General features: G+C 39.9%; 1 protein-coding gene across 1 annotated transcript in view; it reads right to left on the bottom strand.

Annotated features, from left to right (window-relative positions):
• Window positions 1–23,487, bottom strand: part of SH3BP1 (SH3 domain binding protein 1) — a 50,915-nt gene that overhangs the window by 11,536 nt on the left and 15,892 nt on the right. The window contains exons 3-15 of the mRNA XM_042467922.1: window positions 19,727–19,831; window positions 18,615–18,691; window positions 15,842–15,953; window positions 12,342–12,418; window positions 8,327–8,462; window positions 7,880–7,948; window positions 5,926–6,016; window positions 5,113–5,255; window positions 4,913–5,024; window positions 3,443–3,524; window positions 2,164–2,244; window positions 1,759–1,875; window positions 909–1,006 (exon numbers count right to left, since the gene is read on the bottom strand). Of these exons, the coding sequence (XP_042323856.1) occupies window positions 909–1,006; window positions 1,759–1,875; window positions 2,164–2,244; window positions 3,443–3,524; window positions 4,913–5,024; window positions 5,113–5,255; window positions 5,926–6,016; window positions 7,880–7,948; window positions 8,327–8,462; window positions 12,342–12,418; window positions 15,842–15,953; window positions 18,615–18,691; window positions 19,727–19,831 (1,300 nt within the window). The remainder of the gene's footprint in view (window positions 1–908; window positions 1,007–1,758; window positions 1,876–2,163; window positions 2,245–3,442; window positions 3,525–4,912; window positions 5,025–5,112; window positions 5,256–5,925; window positions 6,017–7,879; window positions 7,949–8,326; window positions 8,463–12,341; window positions 12,419–15,841; window positions 15,954–18,614; window positions 18,692–19,726; window positions 19,832–23,487) is intronic.

Here is a 23,487-nt window from a genome sequence, read left to right as displayed (position 1 = left end):
AACTTAACAAAAGTGGCATGAAAAGTAAACACCATTTAGTATTCTTTTGCAAGTCTTTGCAATACCTCTGACAGACGTTCTATTCCACAAACAAGTAGAGTTCTTCAAAATTATTCTGATTTAGAATCCTACCACTCTGAAAATGTGATGTATTTTTAAAATATCTGTATAGCAACCTCATTTTCAGGTTCTACACAGTTAATATCATCAACACACTTGTAAGTCCCATTTGTGTCAAAGTGATCACATATTTAAGCAGGACTGAGGAACTGTTGGCTCTCCACATTTTTTAGAGTACAACTCTCACAATCCCTTACCACTGGCTCTATCCAATACCAGCCTAGCCCACAGGGATCAAAACATCTGGAAGACCAAAGATTCTCAACCTGAAAGTTCCACCTTCCAGTTTCCTTTCTTTTCTTTTTATGGTTTTATCCTACCTGTGGACCTGTTGACTATTTTCCTTTACCAATGGAGTGAGTGTAATCTCTATTCCCTTGGTATGTCCTATTTTCAACAGAAAACTTGCAAAGGAAACTTGCTAGAGAAAGCAAAATATACCCAATGCTCCTTGTAGTGCATTGTTAGTTCTCAAAATATACCAGATTTCCAAAACACAGGGACCTACAGAGGTCCAGAAGCATTGGACTACAACTCTCATCAGATGGGTATGATAGTTAAGAATGATAAGAACTGTTGTACAGCAGAAATAGAAGGCACCAGCTCGGGAAAAGATGCAGTACAAAAGGGATTTCCCATAGTAATTATAAGGGTCAGGATCAACTCGAGGGCAGTTAACAACAAAAGGTTTTCATATTCCTTGTTGGACTAGCATAAATATAAAATAAGCTGCTCCCAGTTCTACTAGGCATGGTAAAAATAATTCAGGCCAACAAAGGACTGGCTACCTCCTGGAAAGAGGATCTCAGCATTTTGTATTAATGGTTCCACAATTCCCACGACTTGAATGGAGGATACAGAAGCCATGTCTAGCTGTACTGGGCACCTGGGAGAAAGAAGCCAACATGTAAAGTATTAATTAAATGATAACATAAGGAGATGTCGCTGCTATATCACACTAAGGGCCTATTTAGTATGCCTCTCAATATCACTTTTGGGGCAGTATGCCTGGGAGGGTGCTTTCATTCGCATGTCCTGTGGGTAGGCTTTTCCCATAGGTACCCAGCTTGTTGGGGGCAATTAGCTTACACTTTGTAAACCACTTAGGGAGTGCTTAAGTGCACTGATAAGTGGTATAGAAATGTACTTGCTATTGCTGTTCTAGAATCTTCTAATTTCTCAGTTAAGAGAGAAGTTGTTTTGAATAGTATATGGTACCTTCCCTAACCTGGTAGCCTCCAAACATGTTACATTATACCTTCCATAATCCAGTTAGTGTGGCAAATGGGAGTTGTCAAAATATCTGGAGGGAGACATGGTGGAAAAGAAATGTATTATGAAAATCTTTGTGTGATATATCTCTAGTGCAGGATTTTGGCCCTTTAAATGTTGATGAACAGTATTTCACTCCATTATGAGTCACCATTAGCCAAATAGTCTAAGCCTGATGGGAACAGGAGTCCACCCACCAACATCCTCCTAGAGAGTCACAGGTTCACTGGCCCTGCTCTAAAGGTTATACTAAACTATTCTCTTTTGAGAGAAGTAAGTGATGTACATACAAATGTCCAAAGAGTTCAGTTACTGAATACATACAAAACAAACAGAAATTTTCTTCCAGTGAGATCTATACATTACCCTTCAGTTTCTTGAGGCCACAAAAGGTTGGGCCCTAGGACAATGGCAATGTTGCTTGGGGTCATTTTATTTACTTCCTGCTGTTCAGCGAGCTTGGCCAAAAAACGGATCAAGTACCTGAAAAAGTGATTAGTAAAATAATTTTCTCACATGGCACTTGGGTTTATCTGCTGCATGCTGAGCAGGAAATAAAAAGGCAGAACATTTGCCACCACGGAAAGGTAGTAATTGAATAAGCATAAACCTCTTCTTCTCTTTACATATTTTGCTCTAGACCAAGGTGGTGAAGAAAATGCTATATTTAAAGAGAAAAACCTAACAATATAGTGCTGTTATAAGAGCATAATAAAACTTGAACATTAAAAATTATTTTTGAAGTGATGAATACTGGCAAAGGTGCCATACCTCATGTTATTGTAGTTGTGCTTTGGTAGATGGCTGCAAACTTCCTTGAGGTATTCCAGTCGAGTTTCTGGTTCTTTGATGCTGAAAAGAAAAAGAGCGTGAAACATGAGGAGGAAGAAAAAGGCACATTGGAGACAGAGACAGAGGAGAAAGGAAGATAAAATGCAATTCCATAAAGAAAGGAGTCTCATCTACAAGGATAGCCTTCCTCAATCCAGCATTCTCCAGATGCATGGATGGACTATCATTACTCTTAGCAGTGCATCTACAGGGCTTCAAGTTGGAGAAAGCTGTTTTTATCATAATTATCTATCATAATTGGTACCTTAATTTTGTAAAGACAGAAAATGTGGTGTCTCCCTAGGGCTGAATTCCATTCTGAAGAAGGCCTCTCTCTCTTTCTTTTGGGGGGGGGACACATTGTTGGGGGGGGTGGAGTATCCAAAAGTAAAAGGATGGGACCAAAAATACCAAACTAAAGCTAAAGACTTGTTCAGCTTTAAAGCTCTTACTGCTGAGCCTTTGGAGAAGGACTTTCAACCTTTTATAATCAGGAAAAAAAATACAAAAATGGATAAAACATCAGTGTCATGGGGAAGGGAGTCTCAGAGGTCAAAATTAGCAATAGCAAATACATTTCTATACTGCTTATCAGTGAACTAAGCACTCCCTAAGCGGTTTACAATGTGTAAACTAATTGCCCCCAACAAACTTGGGTACTCACTTTAGCAACCTATGGAAGAATGCAAGGCTGAGTGGATCTTGGAGCCCTGCGTGGGATCGAACTCACAACTTTGTGGCTGCAGTATAGGCATTTAACCACTGTGCCTATTAGGACTCCTGCAAGAGGGTCACATTTGAGCCTAGTGCTTCAGATTCCTCACCTTTAGCATATATGGATGAGTCTATTTTTTAAAATTCTCAAACAGGATGATGAGCTGGCATAGTTGAAACAACGTGCAATCTAACCCAAATTCAGATACACAGTTTCATACACAGCCTGAGTATGAATCTGAATACAGGTCTCCCCAATTGAAGATCAAGATTCTAGCTAAGGAGGACCTCTTTTTTAATTCTTGGTGTTTGGTCAGATGATGTTAAGGGCAACATAAGTGCTGTATAGCCTGACTTGTTCACTTGTCAAGTGTTTAGTTGTTTTCCGTTGCAGACAACAACACAGGTCTTTCGCTAGTTTAGGCAATGTCATCTGATCTCCAAAGAGAAATAATAATGTGCATAAGCTCTAGGAAATAATGTTTGTCTTCTTATTCCTAATTACCTGGCAGCTTTGAGCCAATCATCGTAGAGTTCAGAAGTCATCAAAGGCTGGGGCAATTCTCGCAGGTAACACTTCAGTGCACCTACGATGGAAATAAAAAGACATGGTTTCAGACATGGCACAAGATGCCTAGTGTTCAACTGAGACAGACTGGGACATGTTTTTCTATCAAGAGCTGCATTCTCTCAAGAACAAAAAGTATTGTGGCTGGCCTTATTAAAGAACTAACAAGATTTATTTGGAATAAGCCAGGGGACCATTAGGACCATAATGACTTACAGACATGTCCACTCAAGCCACTTTTAAAAACTGCCACTTTTCTGACTGAAAAAGGACACTCATGCCCTCTAGGGAACATGGTACAAAATTTCACCACATTTTTGTCTCTTCTGGGTGTTTTAAGCCCAGGAGAGACACCTTTTAGAACTTATTATTATCATTATTATTATACTTATATCCCACCCTTTGTATTAAAACATACAAAATTAGGATTCAGGGCAACTTAAAACACAGTACAATTAAAACATACAAAAACAGAACTTTAAAACAGAATTAAATTACTACAGTATTAAAACAAATTGCATGTTAAAATATCAAATACAGTTTAAAAAGAGAAAAAATGTTTAAATCACACACACACACGCGCACACACATCTAGTAAACATGAAAATTACTTCCATTTTACTTTCTGCTTTTTAAAAGGCCACTTCTGGGCCTAAAACAGACTGACGGGCCAAATACACAATGCATTTTCCCCCTATACCCTTTAGAGCGCATTTTTAGCAAAGAAAATCAAAGGGTGCCAGGGTTACAGATGTAGCTCATGGGCAACAAATTGCCCACTTCCTGGCATAAGCTTTTGTGGACCATTGCCTACTTCATCAGCTGCATGGAGTACTGTCTCTGTCGGCAGATATTTCTACACATTATAGGGAGGGGAGTCTGAGGTGGGGAATACAAATACTGATGATAATCTTAACAGTGGTCCTTTAACAAACAGTCCTCGGGATGTGAAAGGGATATCCTGGCAGGGATGAGATACCCTGTATGTTGTTGGAAAGCCTTTATGCAATCCGAATTACAAGTACACAATTCAACTTTGAAATGAAGTCTTATGGGTGTGGATTGTAATCAGAAGACACACAAGAAATGGAAATTCAAATATTATAGACAATGAGAATTGCCTGCCCTAATGGTCATATGTGTTAATCTTTAAAGTGTTCTTCATTGTTTTTGCTGCAACAGCTACATCCATGTAGGCTTCCTCAAGGGAAACTGAGACTGTATAGGAAATTGAAAACAATAGTGGACGGGGGCTAAAGCCAAAAAATGTGAGTCTATCCTTCACCACTCCCTTCTCTCTTCTCACTTTGCTTGAGTGGATGGCTTTCTTAGTTAGGCTGTCACCTGTATGAGAACAGGGCACATACAGCCTGTTCATCCCTGCTCTAAACATTTTAAAGTATCTACCTGCCACGGCATGAGGGTCTGCATAAAATTCATCTGGAATGTTTGAGCCACTATCAAGATCATACTTGAGTTTCCTCAGTACAGATGCTCCAGCTGCCAACCGGAAGAGCCCCTAGAGAACAGAAGGACAAAAACAAATCTGAAGCCAAAAGATCAGGAGCAAAGGCAATACTGGATAGTCAGCAAGTGGCACTACCTACCTCTTCCCTCATGCCTGATGTCAGCAGCATCATTACACAAGCTTCTATGGGAAGCGCAATTTCCCTTCCAGAAGCCCTCAGGTGAGTTTCCAGTGGCATCCCATACACCTTTGCCACACCTGGATCTGTAAGGAATGGGGAGTCTGCAAAACAGGAGGAAGGAGGGGAAGATTTTCAGAATAAATTCATTTTTGTACTACTGGGTGCTGCCCAGGATGCTTGGTTGTTTGGGGGAGAGAAGAAAATGGAAGGCCCTCATTCCATGAACAGAAGCTGAATGGATTGGCAGATAAATCTCACCTCTACACAACCAGTGTGTGACAGTGTAGATACCTGAAAAATTTCTATACAGAAAGCATTTCTGTGTAAGACAAGGCTTTTAATCCAGTTGTAATACCCACATACAGGTATTATGAACCAAAGACTGGCGGACTGCAGCCAATCTAGATTGATTTATTATCTTGTATACACGCAGTGTAATGCATGAAAAATCACATGAACACTCACCCTCCAATGTGTTACATATAGGCTGGTGGAGACCAAGAGTACCACCCAACAATGGAACAGCTACCTGATCATTGATCAGATAAATCATTTCTTCCACTCGCATTCTAAAATCACAGCCTGAGGGTGAGAAAGCTGTGGTCTTCCTGATGTTGATAAATTGTGACTCCCGTTATCCATCATCAGCCAGCCTGCCAAGGACTATTGGAAACTTGCAACATTTGCAAGACCACTGGTCCTCCAGCTTTGCCCTTGTGTATGCAACAGGAGACAAGATTTTATTTCAGAAGAATACAACTTGGTTCATACCTGGTTGGCAGTGTGTCTCCTTCAGCTCTGCTAATGTAGTATCTAGTGATCCCAGAGACTTCCGGTGATACTCTGCTTGAATTTCTAGCAACTGCCAAACAGAAGAGGAAGAAAACCAAAACAAACCTAGACATTTATAGTTTCATTTTGGCCAGTAATCTCTCCAAGCCCCTCTGTATGTTCTGTCAAAGAGTGGAAAAAAGGCACCATCCCTGGGGCCCAAGTGTCTCTCCTAGGGCTGTTTTTTGGGGCCCTCAACCACTCCAGTCCCAAAAGTCTCCCCTTTTATGGTTAATAAAAGAATCATAGAATAATAGAATCGTAGAGTTGGAAGAGACCACAAGGGCCATCCAGTCCAACCCCCTGCCATGCAGGAAATCTCACTCAAAGCATCCCCGATAGATGGTCATCCAGCCTCTATTTAAAAACCTCCAAGGAAGGAGACTCCACTACACTCTGAGGGAGTTTGTTCCACTGTCAAACAGCCCTTACTGTCAGGAAGTTCCTCCTAATGTTGAGGTGGAATCTCTTTTCCTGTAGCTTGCATCCATTGCTCCATTGGGTCCTAGTCTCTGGAGCAGCAGAAAACAAGCTTGCTCCCTCCTCAATATTTAAACAGGGCTATCATATCATCTCTTAACCTTCTCTTCTTTAAAATAAACAAATCATTACATTTCTTGTTTCAATACAACTCCTAGATAATTTTCCACAATATCTGCTTTTCTATCAAACAACTGTATTGTCCATTAAAAGGGGGGGGGGGAGACGTAAATGAAAGTTGTTTGCTATCTCAAAATGGTGTCTAAGCTTACACAGATGTTTTAGGTTTCGTCTAAAGCAATCCTATGTGTATCTGTTCAACAGTAAGTTCAGGACAACATACTCTCAAGGAAACCTGCATAGGACTTCAGTCTAAGAGTTTGAATGAATGCATGCAAGGAAGAGAATTGAAAGCATAATGATTTCTCAGCACTTCAGACTGTTCTTTCATTCCAATTACCCAAGCGACTACTATCAGGCTTTTCTACATAGGACCAATGGGTGAACAACATTTCTATTCCTTGTTCAAGTATCTAGCAAAAGAAGGTGAACCGCCTGTCCTGGAAGCATACAGGAGCAGCAATTCACTGTTAAAATAAGTTACATGGTCCCTTTGCAGTTTTAATATAAAGAAACCCCTGCTCTTAAAAATCATGAGTGCATCTTTGACCACTTCCATTTGTTGTTTTCATTTTAAGGGAATTTGTAGGGCCCCTAGAGAGTCCCAGGGGCTGAAGGCTGGCCTCAAAACCTGCTGCAATTTCCCACCCTTGCTCCAGAGAGTAGCATCTGTTGAAGAGATGTTGGAATTACAACATAAAAAGATGAGATGGGTGGCTGTGATGATGGATCTTTTCTCCAGGTAGATATAGCTGAAGGGAGAAATACCTTTAGAGAAGAGCAAACTAGATATTATGGATGCTTATAGGTAAGAAGACTGCTACTTCTACCAACCAAAAATTGCGCTACAATGTCATGTTTCCCTCCTTATTAGTAAGATGGAAAATGCTGTTGGAAATCATGGGAGGGGTACATGGAAGATACAGTCTGACAAGACAGTTGCTTGAAAGTCTCATGTGGAAATGCTATTAATGGAAGATAAATGACTATACTTCCTAAAATATATTTTCTTTTTCTAAAAGTATATCTGCAGAAGGTCCCAGTTTGGGGCCCAGGACTATAGAACATGGGGGAAAACATAATTGCATGCACAGCCAGCCATGATACACAAACAAGGAAGAATAAAAAAGATTGCATTTACATTATTACATTAAATTACATTAAAAGAGTCAATTGTAGATCTCTTACATAATAGCTAAAAAAATTCTGAAAAGAAGACAGAGGTGTAATAACAGTCTTATGTGATAGGATGAAATGAGGGGAAAGGTAGAGAGAGATAAGGGAGTTGACTTACTTTGATAAAATACTTGGCGTAGCTGTCTTCCTTGGTTGAAAAGTGATACAGGTCTGCCATGTACTCATCCTAAACAAAGAAGTGTTGGAGGATTGTATTTCATAAAGGGCCAAGCACAGAAACATTTCATTCCTTTCTGTTATATGAATAATTTATAATCTTTACCAATAGCCTTGTTTCAAGACCTACCACCTGGGACCTTGGGGAAACTTATGGAGTGAGACGACCACATTGGGCTCCCAGGGACCCTTGATGAGTCACACCCTTCTGGTGGCAACACTAATCCCAATCCCAATCAGTATCTTAAGGGCTTTTGAGAGTTAACAAATTCAATTTTTTTAAAAGTGTGTGTGGATTTTTTTTAGGGAGCCATATTGTTTATAAGCTACATTGGAGCCGAAATCTTTTTTTAAAAAATGACACAGAAAAGTGTTGGTTTACCCTTACCTTACTCTGCTCAACCTTCCTCTTCATCTCTTCTTCCTCCTCCTTCAGATTCTCCAACTTGAGAGCAGCTCCTGATGCTGCTGGACCAGCACCAACACTGGTGCTGTTACCAGAGGTCTTGGCAACTTGGTTCAGACTTCAGATTTTCAAGGAAGCACCAGAGGTGAATATTGATTTGATGACAAGTAGCAGTGTGTGAGACATAGAGACTGATTACATATTTGATACAGTAGGACAGCTGAATTCTTGATAATAAGAAAGCTGGGGATGATTATGCATAAGCCAGTTGTGGCTTGTAAGTCACATATGGCCTAAAAGGCCATTCTTATGTCTCCCTTCATAATATACTTTTTTCCCCAGAAGATAATGGACAAATCCCCTGAGAACCACACTTTTGGAAATTACAAGAAGGCAAGAAGGAGTCTGTCCTTCCCTATTGCTCCTTTTGAGTCAAAAGTGCATTTTTGAACAGTAGTGACTTGTATAGCCAAAGCAGGAATTAGGAAAAAGGTTAGCAAGCTGGTGCCTTTCAGATTTTTTAAATTACAAATCTAGGGTTGCCATAATTCTCTACTAAAAACTGGGACAAAATGTAGAACAAAATTTAGACCAAAATATAGGACAATTGTAGGATAAAATTTAGCCCAAAATGTAGGACATTTAAGGTCCTCCATTTTTCTTAAATGTCCTACATTTTGGGCTAAATTTTATCCTACAATTGTCCTATATTTTGGTCTAAATTTTGTCCTACATTTTGTGCCTGTTTTTAGTAGAGAATTATGGCAACCCTATACAAATCCCATGGTCCTGTTATCCTTGGCCATCAGCCACGGTGGCTGGGCATTATAGGAGCTAGAGTTAAGAACATCTGGAAAGCACCAGGATGCCTCTACTTCAAGAAAAATATAGTACTAGAACTGGTGAGACCCCAAAAATTTTCTCATACAGGCCAAGTTAAGCATTTCCTTTTCACGTACAAATAAAACAGATTTTCCATAATCAAGCTGTCTTGTTGAGCATTGTGGAGATACATGTCTTTTGCTTTAAGTTTTGTTATGATCTGGCCACTAGATTACCCTAGTTAGCTTGGTAGTGGTTCTAGGTATCTGAAATTGAGTTACACCTGTCCATGGAAGGGTAAAACTGACTTGTTTTCTTTATTTATAACCATTAATAGTGTTTGGTTTCAAGTTATTTATCTGCATTTCTTGTTCATCCCATTCCAAGGATTTTGGTAGATAATTATAGGGTAAAGGAATATCAGTTATTCATTTCTCTTCTTTATCTATATATCTTCATATGCACACAAATATATTGCCTATTTTAACCAGTTGATTGCACAGAATCAGAGTGGCATTTGGAGACAGACAAAAAAATCTTATGATTCTGTGTGAAAATCATAATGTAACTGAAACCTCAAAAAGCAAGGTGTCAGTAATCCTACAATCTCTCTCTCTCTCTCTCTCTTTAACACACACGATCTCTCACCCTCCTCCTTCTCTTGCATGGCAGTTTACTGCTTGAAATTCCAGAGTTATTTTATTGCTCTAACTTGTGATATAGGAAAGAGATAGTATAGACTGTTCTAAAGAAAAGTGCAACATTGCCCATATAATTCTGCATGTATATTAAATTCTACTTTTGGAGAACATTACTGAAGTGTCCTTTGTTAATAAGGCTAACATGCACTAGTGACAGGACCACCTCAAGGATAGCCACAGATTTTTCAATCTCCCTTCCCAATGACCTATGCCTTTCCCCTTTATTTCAGAGACTTTCCATTTGCAGACTGCCTTTCATTTTGTATACTAGCAAAAGAATGCTGCAAGTGATTTCTAGAAACCTGCAATACAATGTTATGGGTGATGTAGGTATTTTGGGGAAGGGTATGTATTCTGGGGAAGCTGTAGGAGGTATCTTATACCTCGCACAGTGCATAATGTTCCAGGTGCAGCTCCATCCATTGGCTGCTGATTGGCAGAAGACAGGGTGTCCAGCTATTTTTAGCCTTTATATACCTGGGGAAGAAGGAGCAGCCATATAATGGAGGAAGATAATGCTCCTTCCCCAAGTGCCAAGGGCAACCAGAACAAACCCTGACACACATGTCCCGAACAGCCATTCATCTAGGAGTGATGGAGCTGTGCCTAAGGCCTCTAGGTCTGAGGAAGAAAGGAAGATGGAGCAACTTCCATCCCCATATAACAGCATGAGACTTGTGCTCTGCCAGTGTATCTACTGGATCTCAGCCTAGATCGGATGTGATCACCTATAACTTCTACCTTACTTCTCACTTCAGATCAGTGTAAAGTAAATAATAATAGATAAATAATTTATTCTGGCTTACTGCAACCAAAGCGTCTGTATGAAGTTGTACTTCTCAGTGACAGCCTCCATTAAGTCCTTTTGCAATACAATATAATATGGTTTATCAATGGTTTCTGTTCTCAGCAAGGGGGAGCAGTAGTTTAATCTCTGCCAGTGTCACAGTGAGGCATTGCATTATGCTTCTTATTGTCATATTTATTTGTATCCTGCCTTTCTTCCAGTGTGGGACTCAAGGTGGCTTGTTGTTTGTTGTTGTGTGCCTTCAAGTCATTTTTTACTTATGTCAACCCTAAGGTGAACCTATCATGGGGTTTTCTTGGCAAGTTTCTTCAGAGGGAGCTTGCCATTGCCTTCCTCTCAGGCTGACAGCATGCGACTTGACCAAAAATTCACTCAGTGGCTTACACCACTTAAAACATACCTAAAAAATCATACAAAAGTTAAAAAGTACTTAAACTATCAAAAATTTTAAACCTGTTAAAAACATAGAATGTGACGTTCTGCTTTTCTAAACTGTATCATCATTATTATAATTATAGATTAGATTAGTTATATTTAGTATAAAACAAAGATTACAAACTGAAATGGTAGGCATCAGTGCTTTGATAAGAGCCTTCGGGTGCATCTACATTGTAGAAATAATGCACTTTAAGTGCTGTTGCTCGAGCCTAAAAAATCCTGGGATTTGTAGTTTTGCAAGGTCTTCAGCTTTCTCTGGTAGAGTGCTGGTGCCTCACAAACCAACAAATTCTAGAATTCTGTAGGATGGAGCCATGGCTTTTAAAGTGGTGGCAAACTACATTATTTCTACAGTGTGGATGCACCCTAAGTCTGTTTGTATTTTTACATCAACCAGTAGTGAAAATACAGAATAAGACAGAATGGTGTATGTTGTGGTGCTGACATGCTTGCAAAATAAGATTATTACTTGACAGCATAGGTAAACAGGCAGGTTAGTGGAGAAAACCTCTGCCTTGATCAAGTGTATTTCAGTTCAATCTTTGTGTTGACCGAGTGCTGAAAGAGCAAAAGTTTCTCTTCCTCCACCTTCGCTAAACAGAACTTGGCTTACCGTGACCTTTTTATCTTGGGCTTTGCTTGTTTTAGAGATATGATTACTAAAACAAAGTCACAAGCTTCACCAGCTGGCCCTGGGCAAAACCATCTGCATCAGCCTACAGTCCCCCATACAAACACACTTACTGTACATTTCAGTGCTTTGAACAGCAGCGGGTTTAACATGGAGATGATGTAACAGAAAAGGGCTTCTTAAACATATGATGAACCTCCTCACTGAATGTGACTGCATTTTAAGAACTCTAAAAACATTTTTCCTCTGCCAGGTCAAAGCTACCAGCTCTTTGTTGCTGTGTGCCTTCAAGTAATTTCTGGCTTATGACAACCCTAGGGTGAACATATTGTGGTTTGTTTTTTTTCTTGGTAAGATTTGTTCAGAGGATTTGCCATTGCTATCCTCTGAATCTGAGAATGTATGATTTCCCCAAGGTTACCCAGTCAGTTTCCAAGTCCACAAAGGCATTCAAACCCTGGTCTCCAGAGTTCAGCACCCAAACCACTATACCATACTGGCTCTCTATCAACTGATTCTCTATTTCTTTCAACTATTTCATGGCCAGTCCCATGTCTACTCCACTCCACCCCTCCCCTCCCCTCCCTCTCTCAGTACCGGCTCTTGATGGTATTCCAATCCAAAATGTGCTTCTGAAGATTTTTTTTGTGTTTCAGAATTATGGGCAGCTCCTCCTGGAAGAGATTGAGATGAAAGAGTTAGATCCAATTCCTAATAGTTTATTTTTTAAATTTCTTTTAAAGTTATTTTTTAACCTAAAATTCTAATTCACAATCAAAATAATATATATTCAAAGATTAAGAAACTGGAGGGGTGGGGAAGGAAGAAGATGAAAAGAAAGAGAGAGAAAAATAGAAAAAGAAAGAAAAATAAGACAAACAATTAATACAAAGTAGAGCTCTGGGCCCTAGTCCTAAGTATAATGAAAATAAAAATAAAAAAGAGAAAAAAAATATTATCCTACCATTGCAGATCCAACTAAATAATCCTAATAAAATCACTAATAATCATAGCCACAGATTATATTAATAGATTCCTTATTGCTTAAAAAGCCCATAAACAGTTTCCAAATTTTGAAAAAGCCTTCAATGGGTTTATTCCTCAAAACTCACATTTATTTGGCTGTTTGGGCTAACTCAACCATCTTAACAATTTTAGCAATCTTAACAATCCATTTTCTATTGTTAGTGCTTCAGTCCATTTTCAAGTTTGCTGCTGTTATATATAGAAGAAATGGTCCATACTTACTATACAGTTCTTTATCCCTAATGACCAAGAAAAATATTTCTGGTAACATTACAAAATCTAGCTTTAAAATTCTTTTAGGTTAACATATAAATCTTAGAGCAGTAATGTTCCACTTTCTTAAAAGTCCACCACATATGGAAAAAAAAAATCCTCCTCCTTATCTTAACATCCTCAACATTGATTTAAAACATTCTGTGTCATTTCCAACAGCTGGGGTTGGAACAGATGGGGTTAGATACCATCTATACATTATTATTATTATTATTAACCTTTATTTATAAAGCGCTGTAAATTTACACAGCGCTGTACATACAATCTTTTTAATTGGACAGTTCCCTGCCCTCAGGCTTACAATCTAAAAAGACATGACATAAAAGGAGAAGGGAAAGGTGGTGGGGCTAGTAGGTTAATACATATAAAGTACATAGCAATATAGGAAATGGTTCGATAAAACAGGCATCAAAAGACACATCAAATAGCAAGTGACAATTATGCAATGCCTGGGAACGCTTCTCTGAACAGGATGGTCTTCAACTCTGTTTTGAATCTGGACATCATCATACATCATCTTACAGTATAGGTTTTCTTTTAAATTACTGCAAAAAAAGGAAGTTTTACATCTTTGGGCCACATCTTCCCCATACATCCTTATGAAACATTATGCCTCGAATTTTGGGTTCACTTTAGCATGTACACTTTTACAAGCTTATCTTCTGCCTCTTGTTACAGAAGCCATTTATACACCTTTTTAATTATATGGTATTCATCTTTACTTAACTCTAAATAAAACTCATTTTCTCTAACCCCTATGGCTACATTTCTCTTGTCTTGATTAAATTTGTCCTTAAATTGCATATAAGCAAACCAATTAAGACATTTGCCTTTCTTATAAATAATCTCTGTTGAGTAAAACTTTGTAGCCATCTCCAATTTTTAACCCATTCTTTCCTTAAAAAAAAAAGGCTTCCTGTGTGAGGTAGCTAATATTATCTTAGGAAACCAAATACAAAGATTTTTAAAAATTCAGCATTGCCTTATCTTTACTATACCTACTGGCTGTTTTTTCCATTACTGGAATGTCGTGTCCCTTCATAGTCCATGAAATTTCACTCTCATTCTGTTGTGCTTCTTGGATTCCTGATTTTTTTTATTCCTGATTTGTGATGGCTTTTTTCCCCCTCTTGTACAGATATTGTGACACTATGGACAAGTGAGACACTCACTATATAATAGTTGGAGTAGCTTTAGCCTATGCAGAAACAGTTTATTTACTGTTCCACTCCACTGATAGTGGGCTAAATGGCTCTGAGAAGAAAATAAGTGACTTCTGTTCTCTATCTTAACCCTTCTGACAGCTCAGAAAGTCAGCTTTTAAAAAAATTGTTAACAACATGCAACTACATAGTAACATAGTTGTAAACAACAGAGCTGACAAATGTGCCTATGCATACATGCTCAAATTTGAGTAGGCTTTTTAGATTAGTATTTAATACTTTCAAATAAATATTTCTTGTAAGCACACATAGCAAAAGGCTAACATGTGTAATGGAAGCGCCAGAAGATTTTGCATTGTTTGGACATTTGGGTGGTACAGAAGATAACAGAACAACTATATATTGCTCAGCTTAACACCACCTCGTGATTGTTTAATAATAACAATAATACGTGATTGCTATCCAATGTTATTTTAATTTGTTGTCTGCTATATTTTATTGTTTAAATGTTAAGATGTATTAATATGTATTATGTTTAATTATCTTCATAGAATGTATGCCATAGGCAGGTTTAATTTATCTATTTTAATTGATTGTATGCACTGTACAGCGCTGTGTAAATTTACAGCACTTTATAAATAAAGCTTAATAATAAATAATAACCCCCTCTTCCAAGATCATAGATTGTGGCATTGTCAAAAAAAGTGGAGTGTCATTCTAATATGAGAAAAGTGAACCTGGCATTCAGATGCAGTTGTATTCTAGCTCCCACTAACCTCAGGCAGGGTCAGACAACCTCAGTGAGTCAAAGGGGATGGGACTTACAGTCTACCAATATGCAGAATTATAGGTTGCCCATCCCTGCTGTAAAACAAAGTGTAGATGGGTGGAAGACCAGCATTTGTGAACCACAACCACAAAGAGACACAGGCACCTATCTATCTTGCATGATTACTCTAACACCATACTATTGTTGTTAATGTTGTTGTTCTTGTTAACTGCCCTCAAGTCGATCCTGACTCATGGTGACCCCGTGGATGAGACATCTCCAAGACCCCCTATCCTCCACTGCTCTGGTTAGGTCCTGCAAACTCAGGCCCATGTCCTCCTTGACTGAGTCGTATCCATCTGGCATGTGGTTTTCCTCCCTTTCTGCTACTCTCTACCTTTCCTAATGAATCGTGCTTTCTCATGATGTGAGATGGTTACTATAAACCATCCCTATTTCTGTCTGGTAAATTACTGTCCCAAGAAGATCCATAAAATGCAATGTTCTGTACAGGGAACAATCTATGCAGGTACAATTTCATCAACTTGAAAAGTGGGGCAGGGGAGGATGCAATCAAGATCCTCCTACAAACCTTTATGTCCTATTCTTTTTAAGTACTGCTGTGTGGAAACAGAATGGCAATTTTCCCATTAACAAGCAATGATACAGCAGTGCCTCAGAAGCAACAGGGATTTCTGTGTGGGCAGACCCCCTTGTCACGGGAGCTTATGTCCATTTGTTAGGAAGGGCCACATTCCTGTTAGAGGCAACATTAAGAGATAAAGGTAGGGAAGCAAAAGAAGAAAGCGGGAGTAGTCAGAAGAGGAAGCTAAAAAAGAGGTAGAGAGGAGCAGATTGAAAGATACCTCACTCAATTTATTCAAAGGTTGTAGAACATCTCGTTCAAGGGCCATTTCAAACTCAGCAAGTATCCTGGCTAGCATACTCTGGATAAAGCAGCTCATTTCTAGAGCCTTCCTGTGAGTAAGATAGGAAGACAGCATTATGGTCATGTGCAAAATCTGAGCTAATTTCTCTCTGCTATTGTGGGAAATGGGGAGTGTAATGGCAACTGGTGGGGTGGCAAATCTGGATTTACTTTGAACACATAATCCAAGCTGTTGAATCTATTTTAGAGATAGGGTTCTGCACCATGGGCAGTTCAGTTTAAATCCCAGAGCAATTAACCACTCCACTGGCATGAGAGCTGTCAGCTAACACTGGAAGGGCATACATTTGCAGTAAACTCTCAGTCTTTGGGGGCATGGGCAAGCTGCAGCAAAGGTCAAAGGGTATATTCCTCTTCCTTTTGCCAAGAATATGCTCTGCAAACCCAGACTAGCCACTATTGACTACACAAAAAGCTATACAACTTCCCTCAAGAATTAGAGTTTCAAGTAACTGAAACTCACTTAGGGAGAGGTGCCAGCTTGGAAATATTACTTTTTTGAACCACAGTGCATAGAATCCTCTTGTCAGTAATCCCCCTGAACATACATGCTGGGAATTCTAGGAATAGTGACTGTGACCCAAAATCCTTATGCTGCTTGGTATATGTTCTGTGTGTAGACCCTTTTCTCTATTTGTGATTAAGTGTGGGTTCAGCAGAGTTTGAAAACATTATTTGATGGATTACTAGAATTCCCAGCCAGTATGGTCAGAGGGATTACTGACAAGGGATTCTGACCAATGTGGTTCAAAAAAATAACATTTCCAATCTGGCACCTCTCCCTAAATGGGCTTCTGTTACTTGAAACTCTTGTTCTTGAAAAAAAGTTGTCATACTTTTCTGTAGAGATGCCCAGGTGTAGAAGGCTATATGGTAGCTTAACAAGAAGCAGCCTCTTAAACAGAAGCAATAACGTGACAGTCAGAGGTCAGTGATGTATGGCTGCTTCCAAATGAGGTTTTTATTGTGCAATCTCACTGTTTTGCTCATAGAATTGTGCATTCAGGTTTGCAGCCCTTCCGCATTTTCTCTCCACAACTACCATCTTTCTCCATACCAGAAATAATCCATGAAAAGAAACAGGATGGATTGAGTGCACACAGCACACAGTTGCCAGCATGACACACACCCCTCTGAAAGAAGCATCCAACGTTTCTTTTGTTACAGACCACATCTGGTCCCCTATTGCTATGCAAACAAAATGAGGGAAAGGATGTGTCAGCATGCCACCCTTTACACACCCGGTGTCATCCAATTTCAAAGCTAAGCAGGGTTGTGCCTGATCCCTGTTAGGATGAGAGACCACCAGGGATTTCTAGATTTGGCTAGGAAGGAATCCTGTGGGAAACCCCAGAAAACCACTGCCAGTCAGATTTGACAATACTGGTCTGGATAAGTGATTCCCTAACTCTGGTCTTCCAGGTGTTTTGGACTTCAGCTCCCAAAATCATCTTGGTCAATGGTCTGGTATTCTGGGAGCTGAAATCCAAAACATTTAGAGAACCAAAGTTTGGGAACTACTGGTCTAGATCAGTGGTCCCCAAACTGTGCCCTTTAAGAGATTTTGGACTTCAGCTCCCAAAAGCCTCAGCCATATTGGCCAATAGTCTGCGATTCTGGGAGCTGAAGTCCAAAATGCCTTAAGGATCTAAATGGAGCCTAAATGGTTTGGCCTAAATGGAGCTATGGTGTGACTCCATATGAGGCAGATTCCTATGTGTAATGTAGGCCCAGTATAGACCGGCAGGGAGTGGCATGTCTGTGCCGATTCTAGGGTTCCAGAGCATGCACCAACCACACGCTCCAGAACCCTAGTCCGTATGGACTCAATCATCATGGCGGCCTCCTGTCCACACGGCGGCCAACATGATGATGTCGCCGCTGTGCAGTGTCCGGATGTCACTTCCAGGAAGTGATGTCACAGCAGCACTCTTTCCCCTTTACAGCACCGCTTAGAGTGGCTTCTTTTTGGCAGTGTGTTGGTGCCATGCAGTGCGGCTGCTGTGGCACCAACAAGAGGGAAAGACGGGCAGCATGGAGCCGGCCATCTGTACCGCACCGTAGATTTTATCCTTAAGATTTCCTTTCCAGATAAAACACAAAGCCAAAGCAGATAATGTAAAGAGAGCCTATGAACCAAAAATAAAGGAAATTCAGTTTGCTTCTTTTCTTTTGTATAAGGATCAGTGGTAGCCACTTCATGAAATAGGAAGATACCATCTTTTTTTTACACTACACTATTACAATACTATGATTTCAGTTTAATAGCCATGGCAACATCCTATGGAATCTTGGGCTTTATAATCTGGTGGGGCACTAGAGGTCTCTGGCTGAAAATTCCAAATATTCCTCTCCAAATCCTGCAAATCCCAGGATTCCATAAGATGTAGCCATGGTAATTAACAAGGAATCACAGAGCTATTACTGTGTATTATGAAAGGGATCTTTAAAAGGGTATCTTATTATCCCAGTCCAATACAAAACAATTTAATCAGGCTAACTGCTGCAAAAGTGGTTCCTGATTTAGAATTCAATGGTGGTTTTGCAAATGATTGTGGCAGATTAAGGACAGAGATGGTTACCTTCATGTGACCATAAGAACCAGCAACCTGTAATATATTTTGCCTGTTTATGTTGTACAGTTGATCACTTTATATATGTCTTAATCCATTAAATGCAGGGATTCTTACCCAAGGCTGGAATCGGTGTCAAGCTCCTTGAAGCTTTCAGCCATGGTCATGGATAATGCCATCAAGGGCAACTTTTTCTGTAGAAAATGAGAATATACAATGAGCACACAAAGTAATTTCCTGACTCAGAGTTCAATACAGCTAGTAATGAGATCTTACAAAAGTGACGTTGGGTAAATCTCCCAGCCAGCATTTTGGACCACAACCTAAATTCACCAGTCATTCTGGGCTACAACTCACAGAATCCCCCAATCAGCATTTTGGATTACTCCTCCCCCAGCTATTTTTGGATTATAATTTGCAAAATTCCTTAGCCTGTGAGATTCTGGGAGCTATAGTTTTCCCCTCCCCTGAAAAAAAACCAACAACACCAACATCACAATTTTTCCAGAATTCTTATTGAGGGCACTGCCTCCATTCCATACCCTCCAACCATTCTGATTTGGCAGGGACAATCCTGATTATTAATCCTCTGTTGTCCCATTTTTTCAGTTATTTCTAAAATGTTCCATTTTCCCTCTCCTCCTCCCATTTTGCCTGTTAGGCCTCAGCTTACTTCACTTGCTGAAAACTGAGTTCAAAATGCAAAAGTAGTCTGTACTTTATTAACTTAATGGGAGAAGAGAGAGGACCTCCATCTTGCCTTTCCCAATACGCTCAGGTAAAAGTAAACTGCTGCTGCATCCCTTTGCTTGTGTGGCCTTCTTCATTAATAACTGTTGCCATCTTGACCACACTCTGAGGTTTCTAGGCCACATGTGTCTTGAGTTTCATCCATTAAATGTTGGAGAGTATGTCATTCCTGAGAGCCAGCACGAGGCAGTGTCTTGAGTGTTGGACTACAACTCTGGAGACCAGGGTTCAATTCCCGGCTCAGCCATGGAAACCCACTGGGCAATATCAGGCAAGTCACATACTCAGCCCCAGAAAACTCCATGAGTCCAAATGTCTTAGGGTTGCCATAAGTTGAAAATAACTTGAAGGCAAACAACAACAAGAAGATGCCATTCCCACCATCTCTGGTATGGAATATCAGACTAGGAAAACCCTTACAGTGTATAATTTTATTGTGTTAATCTTTAGAATGAAAAGACATAAGCACTGCTACTTACCACCCGTTTGTCCATGTCTGCCCCGTATTGACCCTGGAGGCAAGCCACAAGTCTCTTGTGCACATTGTGTGCTGCACGCTTGGCTGGCTCAATTCTCTGTTCAATCTATCGAAGACCAGGGATGGATGGGATGACAAGAAACAGTTGAGTACAAGAAAACAGGAATTTCTTTTAGCTTTATATGTTTGGGTTTTTTTTGTATGTAGAAGAAAGTGGACCCTGGTCAGGGTGACCAGAGGCCTTAACTGCAAAGGAAGAGAAGGCGCCACAAAATGTAGGACATTACAAAATAAAAGCTAAAAACACTAATATAACTATAAATTAATTTCATATAGTATATTTCCAGCTATATTACATGTACTGTATTTTATTATTTATTCAACTGTATTTTTTTGATGAACAGTGGCGGGTTCCACACCACCAAAAAGTACATGCTTGGCACGTACTAGGGTTAGGAAGGGGTGTCCTTTCCGGACGCCCCCAACTCTAGTACGTGCTGAGCACGTACAAAATGGCAGTGCCCATTCTACATGGGTGCCGCCATTTTGACGTAGCAGACACTTAGCATCCGCATGTTGCGGTGCAGAAATGATGCTGCAAGTGCACCATTGGTGCCTTGCGGTGTCATAACTGTGCCGCAAAAAGAACCCACTTTTTGCGAGTTCTTTTTGCTGCGCCAGGGAATCGTGCGGTTTGTCCACTGTGGTTCCCTGGCGCAGCAAACATGGGTGCTGGCAGAGCGCCCTTTTTGGGCGCTCTGTAAAGCACCTTAGCTTCATTAAAATGCCTTGTTGGCTTGCAATATACTTATAGAACTGAGCAAGATGAATGCTTAAAACTGTACTTTACTTGACTGAATCTACAATTAAATTATTCCTTTCATATGTCCATTGTGCTGAAATTAGGGGAAATAATTTTCAACATTTGCCTTGTGTCCCCAAGTGGTCCATTGCCCAATACAGTTGGCCCTCCTTATCTATGGAATTTTTATCCACAGATTTAAGCATCCACGGATTGAAAATATTCAAAGAAATTATAAATTCCAAATAGCAAACCTTGATTTTTCCATTTTATATAAGGGACACCATTTTGCTATGCCATTATATTTAATGGGACTTGAGCATCCATAGATTTTGTTTTCCATGGGTGATCCTGGAACCAAACCCCAGAATATAACAATGGCCCACTGTACTACGTTTGCTGTCCTTTTCCCATCTGGGAAACAAACGCACCCTGAACTCTGGGGGCAAGTTTGTCTTCTGCTGCTGCTTCTCCTAAGAAAAAAGAACTTCGGAAGGATCCAGCCTATCTTCCTATTTTTCAGTGAGGATAGATTGCCAAGTAGATGCATTTCTCAAATGGGAACAGCAGCTTGTGTTAATTAGTGGGCTTCTTAGTCATGCTCAAAATGGAGGACATTTTGATATTCCTCCTGGACAGAAGGCTGAAATGTAGGACATGTCCTGGAAAAGGAGGACATTTGGTCACCCTGACCCTGGAGGAACAGTGTCTTAGACACAAGAGAGGTCTTTTTTCCAGCTAGGAGGTAAACTGGTGTTCATCTTGGGCTTTACTAAGGGTTTTTTAAAGAAATAAAGCCTTTCCTGCATTTAAAACAGCTCCGGGGCCATACCATTAAAAAAAAAAAAAATCACAGCAACATCCTATTAATCCTCTTTTGTAGTTTTTTTCCTTTCCAAGAACTTCTGTACTGTTGCAAAGTGAAATGTCTAACTTCTATTCCCACCTCCCATAAGATTCTTTTGAAAAATCTGGCAACAGAACCAGAAATGTCCACTTTTAAAAATTAAACAAGGCACTTAACACCATATGTGAAGACATGTAGGCTACGGTACTATACACTGTTCACAGGGAGGGCTTTGAAAAGTTGCTTTCTCGTACGATAACTATATGAACACTGATTCCCAAACTCTTGTCTTCTAGGTATTTGGGACTTCAGCTCCCTGAAGCCTCAGCCATCTTGGCCAATGATCTGGAATGCTGGGAGCTGATGTCCAAAAAACCTGCCAGAGTATGGGAATCACTTTCCTGGAACATGCTCATCTGGCATAGCCAATGCTGGTTGGGGAAGTTCTGGGAGCTGTAGTCTAAAAACGTAACTCACCTAAACTCTGCTTATAGGTGTGTTCTGTTATATAAACTCTTGTACATGGGAGGGTTCCAAGTGGAAGACAATGACATCAGTCCACACACCCTCTCCAGTAAAATTCCATGAATGAGGCAGGGCAACTGCAAGCTTAAAACTTCATCTGAAAGCATCTAGTGTCTAGAGTTGCCAGAGTGAAAACCAGAAAGGGTTCCTGTACCCTTAAGGGTTAGGATATAATAAAACATGCTGTTATTGTATTTTATGGATATTTTTAGTGTAAGCCGCTTCGATCGTTTGGAGAAGCGGGAATACAAATAAATAAATAAATATATTATTATTATTATTATATAAAAATGTTGCTTGTTCCCTAGCTGTGTGAATTCCAGCTAGTTACCTACCTACAAGCAATACCACCTGAAATTCCCTCTGTTACATAGCCATTAAAGGAACAAGAGCCTTCTCGAGTTTTCACTCTGGCAAACCCTAGACACTAGGTGCATTCAGATTAATTTTTAATCTTGCAGTTTCCCTGCCTCATACATGGAATTTTACTGGAGAGGGTGTGTGGACTGATGTCATTGTCTTCCACTTGGAACCCTCCCATGTTTTTCCAATGCTTCTTCCATTAAGGAGGAAAATCTGGAAAGCTTCCAATGCCTGCTGATTAGAGTTGACCCAAGATATTTTCTTGCCAGCAAATGTGCCCCTTCCATACATATCAGTGTTAAGAAGCACAGTGTCTCAAGCCAGTCAAGTCATTTGGCACCTCAGGCAGAAAAAACTCACATTTATCTCTCCAAATCCTGGAGTGGGAATAAGAATACAAGAATAGCAATTTGCATAATTAATAATCTGCTCCCCCTTTTTAATAGCCTGCATCTGCTGCCTGAGGGAACCCCCTCACCATACCTAATGAAAAGCTGGTCCTGTTTTTAATGGTTAGTGCAAGATGCCCATCTACAAATATCACCTGGGCTGCGTATGCAGAATATGTATGAACAGAACACATGCAATTCCTCACAGAAAGTAAAAGCTGAAACTTCCTGAAGAGTAATCTTGTGGCATGTTAAAGTAGAGACTAGCAAATTTCATTTACCATAAACTTTAGTGGAGTGCAGCCCACATCTTTAAAAGTATGAAGAGCAACCGTAAGGGCCCTATCCCACTATGTTTTTATAGTGCTATATTCCACTTTAACTGTCATGGCAACATCCTGTGGAATTTATAGTTTAGTGAAGCCCAAGAGCTGGGAATATAAATCTGCAAATAGAAATATGATGTTGCTATGACAGTAAAAGTGGAATAATAGCGTTATAACAGTGTTGTGTGATAGGGCCCTAAGTATTCAAGAAAACCATGTACTTGATCTATGGATCATGGCCTAACATTTGCTAGTGTCAACAGCCCCAGAGAGATGTGCTAATGAAAGGAAGTACATCTCTCCCCTCATAGTTACCAAAACTTTCCCCAAAACAAAACTTCTTTTCCTGCTCACAAACTCTTTCTGCTCCATAGCTGTCTATACTCATCCTCCTTTTCTAATAATCATCATTTAAGAAATCTGAACTCTAGAAGAAAAAAGCCCAAACATGACTTTCAGATAAAGCATTGGCGGCCAGCCATTGGAGAATATGTCCAACATGTCGAATTG

Source organism: Sceloporus undulatus, chromosome 5, assembly GCF_019175285.1.
Source record: "Sceloporus undulatus isolate JIND9_A2432 ecotype Alabama chromosome 5, SceUnd_v1.1, whole genome shotgun sequence".
Lineage (NCBI taxonomy): Eukaryota > Metazoa > Chordata > Lepidosauria > Squamata > Phrynosomatidae > Sceloporus > Sceloporus undulatus.
This window is presented reverse-complemented; position numbering and strand designations above follow the sequence as displayed.